At 38.7% G+C, this 8,878-nt stretch overlaps 1 protein-coding gene across 1 annotated transcript; it reads right to left on the minus strand.

Annotated features, from left to right (window-relative positions):
• Nucleotides 1–6,007: 6,007 nt before the first annotated feature.
• LOC121807381 (activating signal cointegrator 1 complex subunit 2 homolog) lies at nt 6,008–8,063 on the minus strand. The gene is made up of 2 exons (XM_042207595.1): nt 7,703–8,063; nt 6,008–7,436 (listed from the first exon to the last, which is right to left on the minus strand). The coding sequence occupies exons 1-2, from the start codon at nt 7,973–7,975 to the stop codon at nt 6,282–6,284; spliced, it is 1,428 nt and encodes a 475-aa protein (XP_042063529.1). The 5' UTR covers nt 7,976–8,063; the 3' UTR covers nt 6,008–6,281.
• Nucleotides 8,064–8,878: the final 815 nt, after the last annotated feature.

Below are 8,878 nucleotides of genomic sequence, written 5' to 3' on the forward strand. Positions count from 1 at the left end.
GAGGTTATTTCACCTTTGTGGGTGGAAATTTGGTGACTTGGAGAAGCAAGAAGCAGAAAGTAGTGGCTTTGTCAAGCGCAGAGGCCGAGTTCCGAGGCATAAAGAGTGGACTCACTGAAATACTTTGGCTTAGGAGAGTAATGAAGGAACTAAATCTCGAGTCACAGAAATCCTGCAAGCTACTATGCGACAACAAGGCTGCGATAAGTATCTCAGAAAATCCTGTGCAACATGATAGAACCAAACACGTTGAGATTGATCGACACTTCATAAAGGAGAACCTTGAAGAAAAGATAGTAGAAATCCCATATGTGAAATCCGAAGACCAACTGGCGGACATCTTGACGAAGGCCGTTCCAGCAAAGAACTTTCAAGAAGTTTTGGGCAAGTTAAGTTTCGGAAATCCCGTCACTTAACTTGAGGGGGAGTGTTGGAAATCATAGAAGGAATCAAAGGGATATTCTACGAAGATTGCATAAAATCAGACACGGAATTGAGAAGATTTCTAGCGGATTGATTAGGGAAATTGATTGAGGAAATCTTACCTTGTATAACATCTCCTTAGCTTATATATCATGTACCATTGTCATTGTGAAGAATATAATAGAAAATATACCTTTCTACACATACTCCCTCCGTTTTTTAAAAATAGAAACATTTGAAACGGCACGAGTTTTAATGCACAATTTGGTAAAGTAAGACAAGGAGAGAGAAAAATTGGTAAAGTAAGAGAGAGAGGGAAAACTAGGTAAAGTAAGAGAGAAAGAGAGACAAATTAATGCTAGCGGATTATGAGGTCCACTTTATTAGTGGTACAAGTGGTAAATAAATTGATGTATAGAGGTGTAAAGATTTCATAAAATAGAAAGTTTGAAAATTGTTATTTTTAAGGAACGAACTAAAATGGAAAGAGTTGTTATTTTTAAAATAGCCGGGAGTATTTGCCAATATCGGTTGAATAATATCATTCTCGTCGTTTGAATTGTCATTTTGTGTATGAGGTGAATCAAAATCATTATGGGTTTGAATCTTGTAGTAAGATATTTCGTGTACTTTCAAAATTTGATAAGACAATGTTGAAATTTGAACCTATGAACACGTCCATTTCTTGCCACTCTGCTTTCTGGGTCACCTTGAAAACTTTGTGCCTAAGACCATCCACAATGCCGCCCAGCCGAGCGCTCAGCCGAGCGCCGGCGCTGGGCGGTCTATTGCAGTCGTCCAGCGGGCGAATGGAGAGAGAAACCGCGCAGCGCTGGGCGGTCCCGTGGCGCTGGGCTGTGCGCTGGGCGGTCCGCTCGGCGCTATTGCAGCGCCCGGATCGCCCAGCGCACCGCCTAGCGCGAAATTTAAATTTTTTTTCCCGAAACACTATATATACGCGCTTTGCTCGTCATTTTCATTCGCACCACTTGTTTTTAAATTAATGTATTTTTTTAAATTATTGTACTTTTTTAAATTTTAATATTATTATTAAACTTTTCCCGTATATGTCTCGTAAATTAAATTTCGTATATTGTGTGATTGTTAATTATTTCATTTTGTATATATTTGTTAATGTGGATATTATGTGGCTAGGCTATGGCTGGGCTATTTGCTTGTTTTGATGATGTGGCAGGAGGATTTTTAGTGCTGATGATGTGGCAGTGGCTAGGCTATGGCTGAGCTATTGCTGGACTATTCCTACTGTGATGGTCTAAGTTTCAATTTAACCAAGTAGTGGAAAATGCAATGAATGCGCTTGTCGAAAACGTATTGGACAGGAAAGCTACTTAATGTCAAGGTCCCCTCAATACTAATCTGAAATGAAGAAAATTGATTTAAGAAATCTTAACATAATTGTATGACACGTCTTGCTATGAATCTTCAAAATAGTACTAATTATTCTGTCACACTAATTATCTTTGACAATAGAAGGTTCTCTGTAAAGCTCTCAGAAAAACTTGTCCAATCTTATTCTGAGCATTAGAAGTGGCGCGGAATTCTCCGCGGAATTCTCAAAAACACATCTTGCCATGTCATACGAACTTCCCACTATACTGCCACGTCATAAGGACTTCTTGGCACAGTGGCGGACATCCCCAAGGACTTTCCACAATTAAAAAAATTTAATGCAATAAACGGAAATTCCGCGTGGACGTCCGTGGGAGTCAACGCAATGTTGGACGTCAGCACGCCTGTCGCGACGGAATTCCGCGAAATTGAATAAAGAACTTTCTTTAATAATAAAAAATTGAATAAAAAATTAATATAAAAAATTGCTTATTCAATTTTTTATTATTAAAGAAAGTTCTTTATTCAATTTTAAAAAAATTAATATAAAAAATTGAAGAAGCAATTTTACTCGCATGTCACAAAATTAAGTGATAATATTTAAGGTCAAATTATATTTAAAAAATGTGTTAAAAATATATTGTAAAGATATTTATAAAAGGATCTTTATTCAATTTTTTATTATTAAAGAAAGTTCTTTATACAATTTTTAAAAAAAATTAATATAAAAAATTGAAGAAGCAATTTTACTTGCATGTCACAAAATTAAGTGATAATATTTAAGGTCAAATTATATTTAGAAAAGTTGTCAAAAATATATTGTAAAGATATTTATAAAAATATCTTTATTTAATTTTTTATTATTAAAGAAAGTTCTTTATTCAATTTTTTTTAAAAAATAATATAAAAAATTGAAGAAGCAATTTTACTTGCATGTCACAAAATTAAGTGATAATATTTAAGGTCAAATTATATTTAGAAAATTTGTCAAAAATATATTGTAAAGATATTTATAAAAAAATATGAGTATATAATAAATTTATTAAAAATATATACACTTTAAGGTATTGAGGGTATTTTCGTACAAAAAAACTTGGAAATAGTAAAAAGTACCTCAAATGATACTAACTCAAAGTTCACGGTCCTAAAATGATATTTTCAAAGTTCATGGACCTAAAATAATACTTTGGCAAAGTTCGTGGACTAAAAATGATGTTCCCTCTAAAGAAAAATATTGTAATAGGAGTACTCCATAAATAAGGTAACCTTCCATAATAAAATGTCCATTTAAATTTCTTTCCATATTAGAGTTACCTAAACAACAATAACACTATACTATATGTAGGGATCAGACTAAAATCGGATTCACTAATTACCAAGACCTCTTTGTTCTTCTAAGTTTACAAGAAACTTGAATACAAAAGAATTATCTAGCTATTACAACTAGAAAAATAGTCACCAAACTCCTTGAAGTCTTCCAACCCTGCACACTCACAAAGCCTGTCAGTAATATAAGAGAGATCCTCTCGAATCAAGATTAGTTACACAGGAACAAGAAATATACAGAAAGGAACACAAGGAAACAACAATTAACGGCTCAGCCACCCGCCGATGATACAAGCCTATTCTCCAGAACACAGATCCAAAGGAGCACCGCCGAATCTACCAGTGATTAACCTCACACTCCAGATTCCAACACCAACAGACTCCACAACACCAGATCTAAACCGTTCGAGAACAAACTCACATAGAAACACTCACACACGAAACCCTAGTTTTCACCAACACTTCAGCAACCGAAGTGGTTACCTCCTCTGACACTGTAGCAAGATCTACTACACTTTCAACCGTGAGAGATCTCAAAGAAACCGCCAGAGAACCGTTGGAGAAGGAAGCAGAAAGAGAGAAGGAGAGGGGGAGTGAGAGAGCTTCGAGAGAGAGAAAGAGAGTGAGACTGAGAGTGAGAGTGAAGAATGAAGAATGAATCAGAAACTCAAAGGACTTACTCACATAACAAGCACACTCTGCAATCCGACGGTTGAAGGCCAAGATTCGAGTGAAGAGTACACGTGGCGGCATCTGGAGTGGAGCGCATTAGTTTTGGGCCAAGCCCAAATCAGCAACACATGGGCCAAGAATAAAACCAGCCCAATGAAAGTCCATCACCATTATTCAACACTATATATACTTCGAAAAATCGAACCCCACACCTTGTTCAACACAGTCGAAACAACTTTCCAAGACTCAATTTTCCCCCAATTGAAGATCAAATTCCACTTCTTCTTCCAAATCCAATACCTAAATCACTACGTAAACCACAACATCACCCGCCCCCGCTTCATCTAAGAGTTCCCCTCCGCCGAAGCCTACGCCTCGGCCGCCGTAGTCGTGGCCACGGGAGGCTCCCTCTCGCCCGACCACGTAGCCACGGAGGTCTCTCGAGCCGTGTCCGGCCTCATCCCGGGGGAGAACCGCGATCGCGTCGACGACTTGATCGACCTCGCCATCACCGAGGTGCGAGACAGTTTTCCGGGAGGCGGTAAGTTCTCGACCTTTCACGTGAGCTTCAACGTGAGCGTCGAACACCGGCACGTGTACGTGGCGGATGGTGAGCGCCAGTTCACGATTCCGGATGCGGAGGCCGCCAAAGCGATTGCGGAATGGGAGAAGGAAGCGTTGGCGTTGTTGGAGGAGCGGTGTTGCTGCATCTGCTTGCAGGAGCTGATCAAAAGCAGCGGCGGAGGAGTGGAGAGGCTGCCGTGTTTGCATTTGTTTCAGGAATGGTTGAGGAAAAGCCGTACTTGCCCGTTTGCCTATGTGTGTTTATTCAAATTCAAGATTCCGCGAGTTTATGTTAGATTTACTACTTTTAATATGTATACAAGTAGTCATGTAAACTACTTGTGGATTCAAGAATTTATTGATTGTGTAATTGTATACAACTTGACATTATATACTACTATATGATGATTTGATTCAAGAATTTATTTGATTGTATCGATACACAAATCAATACTCATGTTTCAGATTCTCAACTGCTCCAAATCAAAGTATTGATCGTCAACAGATGTTGGAAGATCTCGTCCGAATCAATTCTGCTTACGAAAAACAATTTCTTATTAACTTCATCTTCGTTAAGTGTGACAAGAATTTAATACTTACTACTCCCTACATAGTGTGCTGTGAGTGAATAAATTGTAACTAGTCATGACCTAAATACCTGAAATCTCAATAATCTGAATCTGAATAATGAATCCAATCATATTAGCATTACATTTGGTTCGAATTTTTTAAATTTTGATAGGATCAATTTTTTTTCTTTCTAAATTTGGATTTACCAAGAATCCGTATTATGTATACTATATAATATACTCCCTCCGTCACTCAAAGTTTGTTACACTTCTTTTCTGCACTTGTTTTATAAAAAAAGAGAGAGTAAATTAATAGTTAAAGTGGAAGAAGGGTGAATTAAAAAAAGAGAATAATGTTGAAAAAAGTTTTAACTAAATTATTCTCTCTCTTACTTTACTCTCCTTCCACTTTAACTTGTAGTATTAATTTTACAAAATTAGTGCACAAAAGAAATGTAATGTGACAAACTTTTAAGGATGGAGGGAGTATTTGAATAGGGTTTAAATGAGGTTAGGATTAGGCAACATTCACCGAAATCCGAATAATCATTCATATATTGTGATTTGAGAAAGAGACACACTTTGGGTTTATGTAAATAAGTTTATATAATGAGGATAAATAATAAATAGATTGATGTGAATAGTGTTAAAAATGAAAAAGACAAGAAATGTAGACTAATTTGGAAGAATAGATTATCTTATACTACTACTACTTTTATTACAGAGAAGAAAGGAAGAGTGCAATATAGAGTTGCTTGGAAAAGATTGTGAAAAACTGGTTTATAATGGATAATGTTTTTTTTCAGAGAAACTCACATGTCTTTGTCGAGGACAAAACTCGTATTCACCTTTGCTTGACCGCCCAAAATAAAATTTGAATACAACACATTAGTTTGTGGATAATTATCTCTTTATGGTGTACTACTACTATATTAATTTTATACTGGTAGTACATTTTACAGTGCTTAGCCCCCTCTGGTTTTAATTTTAATAAGCTATGGGATAGAAACATATTTTGGACTATTAATTAACTAAATAACTAGAGACATAACAAGAAAAACGAATTTTGTAACTAAAATAGAACATTCTAAGTATAGATTGATTATTTTCTTGATAACAGTTAAAGATAAAACAGGTGTTTTGTGATGTAAGAAAAAGTCGAATAGTATACAAATATATTAAGTTGTACAAACAATATTGCGGGTGCCATTACCAAAAGCTAGCACCATCGCAAATTAGCATAAACAAACATTAAGGGAAAGAGATTACAGATATAAAAAGCATCTCTACTCATCCCTTTATCTAACAACCCTTTATTCCTTGCACTCTAAAAACTGAAAAACCACTAAAACTCTTGCACAGGCTGTAAGCATGCTTTCACCATCCTCTATGAGAGCCTGAAGAGTGTCCGTTAAACCTATCGAGCACTGCATTGAAATCGACGGCCTGGCCACTTTCTTCCAGCCTCTGGATGATGCTGAGGACATGCTCACCTCTGTAACCCATGCTCACCAGCTTCTCGATCAACTCGTTGTAAGGATGGGTGCGCATGGGCTGTGGGGGAACCATTGCACTATTGCTGGGAACACGGGGTGGGTGGCTCTGCTGAGGAGGGTAACTACCTTGTTGGAACTGAGGCTGTGGGGGGTGGTGATGTGTTCTTCCTGGCTCGCCATTGAAGACCACATAAGTATTCCCAGGCGGAAGCTGTGGGCGAGGCCCACCAGACGTGTAACCACCTTCCCCTGATTGCGGTGCATACCCGTTCTTGAGCTTTGGAGGTTGTTGTCGCATTGTTTTGCAAGCAGTGTTGTACCAGCAAGGCATTCCATCAGAACCTGCTGAACCAGGACGAGATGCTCCGCTGAATGACATCTGCAAGTGTATGCTACCAGGAGGCATTTCAACAGGTGACTGATTCGGCTGACCTGGCAGATAGGAAGAAAAAAGCATCGGAGAGGAGGCTCGAATCTGTGGTTGCATAGCCGGCTGTTGGTTGGGCTGAATGGGCTGCTGTAGCTGCTGCTGGGACCACTGCTGTTGATAAGGAGGTAACAACTGAACTTGTGAGCCCATGTTTCCCTGTGGTTGGGATGGCTGGGGTGCCATCCTCGAGAGATCTTGACCTTGAGATTGTATCGGTGTGTACTGAGTCTGAGATGGTTGGGATTGGGGTGGAATATTGGCCATCTGTTGGGGATTCATGTAATGCGCCTGTACTTGCGATATACTTTGGGGAGGCATCGATGATTGGGGCGCGACTGAGGGCTGCTGATGCTCAACCAGCAGAGCGGGTAGGGAGGGCTGTGGGCATATTTGGTTAGGTAGTGCAAGTACCAACTGCTGTTCTTGAAATTCTGAAGAGTTATTGGCATTTTTGGGCTCAGAAGTGGGTGTTAAAGTTCTCTCCTCATTAGGTTGTTTATTACTACCCAAACCAGATTCCCTTTGTGCAAGCTGAAGTTTTGCTAATTCCTTCTGAGTATCTGAAAGTTCCTGCTTATCTCTTAAGATCTGCACGGATCTGTGTACCTGTATTCCCTTAATTAGTTATCAATCAGACAAAGTGGATTGAACTCATTGAAGTAAATCAGTTCATACGAGAAAATGAACAGTTAATGCCTGAGTGTGACAACTGAGGACATCCATATGATGACCTTTTTCAATGTACAAATATAAGATAAAACGCAATGTCCAATATTATCCATCAATGTGCGGGTTATGAAATAGAAATTAGAAAATGAAATTAGCTTCCATCAATTTGAAAAGTGAAGAGTAAAATTGATGCCTGCACATACCTCTTGAATATGTTTTTCCAGAGATCTGAGCTTTGAATCCGACTCTCCACAATCACGAACCCAGTCAGAATGCATTTCTCCAATCGATTTGTCCAGATTATAGCAATATAATTCCAACTGTGACAACCGTGAACTAATTCCCTCAAGAAAACGCGTGACATTATCAGTGTGTTTCTTCATGCTGTTTTCAACAGTAGTGATGACACCTTGACTATAAGAAGATTCTTCAGGGGTAATGCAAGTTGCGGCTGTAAAAGCAGATGATCTCACCATTCTGCTTTTGTTTACCTCCTAATTAATTCAGAAAGAATAGTTACAAATTGCAATGCTTGATCGAACTTGATTCAATAATTAAACGAATAGCAGCAGAAACTAGTCCATTCTAACACACACATGAAAACTACTATTGCACCACAAATTTATCAAGCAGCGCCATCATCATTTAAACCAATCACAGAGAACAATCTTTACCAATAAAACTTCGGATTACCAAGCATGTAAGAGCATCCGCAGCGGTGGCGAAAGACGCCACCGCCGTCCGCGCCGTTGGCAAGGCGCAGGACCGCCGCCGCTGCAGCCGCGCCGCTGGCACGGCGCTGCTCGATGTATCGAGCACGTCCGTGCCAGCGGACGCACACGTGGCGCGCTCCCATTCGTCAACGGCATAGCCGTTGTGTTTAAACTTTTTTTTTATTTTTTTTTAAAAATCGGTATTTAATTATAAATAATGCTAAAAAATAAAAAAAAATATTTTCCAAATCCCAAAAATATGGCCGTTTTTTTCCCGTTTTTTCTGAATTTTTTTGATTTTTTTTAATTTTTTTTTCCCCAAAATCATCTATAAATACACACATTCATCATCCATTTATCACATCAAATCATCTCTCATTCATCTCTCATTCATAATTCTCATACAAACTATCAACACATTCATTCCCCACTCAAAATCTCAAATGGATTTCACCCATATTATGGCGGAAGCGGAACGCGAAGAACAAGAATACTACGAACAACATCGTGCCGCTTACGAAGCATATGTCGCGGCGAATACCCCTGCTCCTCCTCCTCAACGAACCAGATCAAATCGACGGTACATCCATCGTGACCGGGAGGGAGCCCACGAAAGGCTCGTTGCCGACTACTTTGCCGATATGTCGCGGTTTCCGGCAGATTACT

This window comes from Salvia splendens, chromosome 6, assembly GCF_004379255.2.
Source record: "Salvia splendens isolate huo1 chromosome 6, SspV2, whole genome shotgun sequence".
NCBI classification, from domain to species: domain Eukaryota; kingdom Viridiplantae; phylum Streptophyta; class Magnoliopsida; order Lamiales; family Lamiaceae; genus Salvia; species Salvia splendens.

Excerpts from the sequence above, each read along its gene's own strand:
- LOC121807381 (XM_042207595.1), bottom strand. The coding sequence starts at position 7,975 with ATGGTGAGATCATCTGCTTTTACAGCCGCAACTTGCATTACCCCTGAA. Across the intron at positions 7,437-7,702 it reads TGGAAAAACATATTCAAGAG|GTACACAGATCCGTGCAGAT; the intron begins GTATGTGCAGGC and ends AAGGGAATACAG.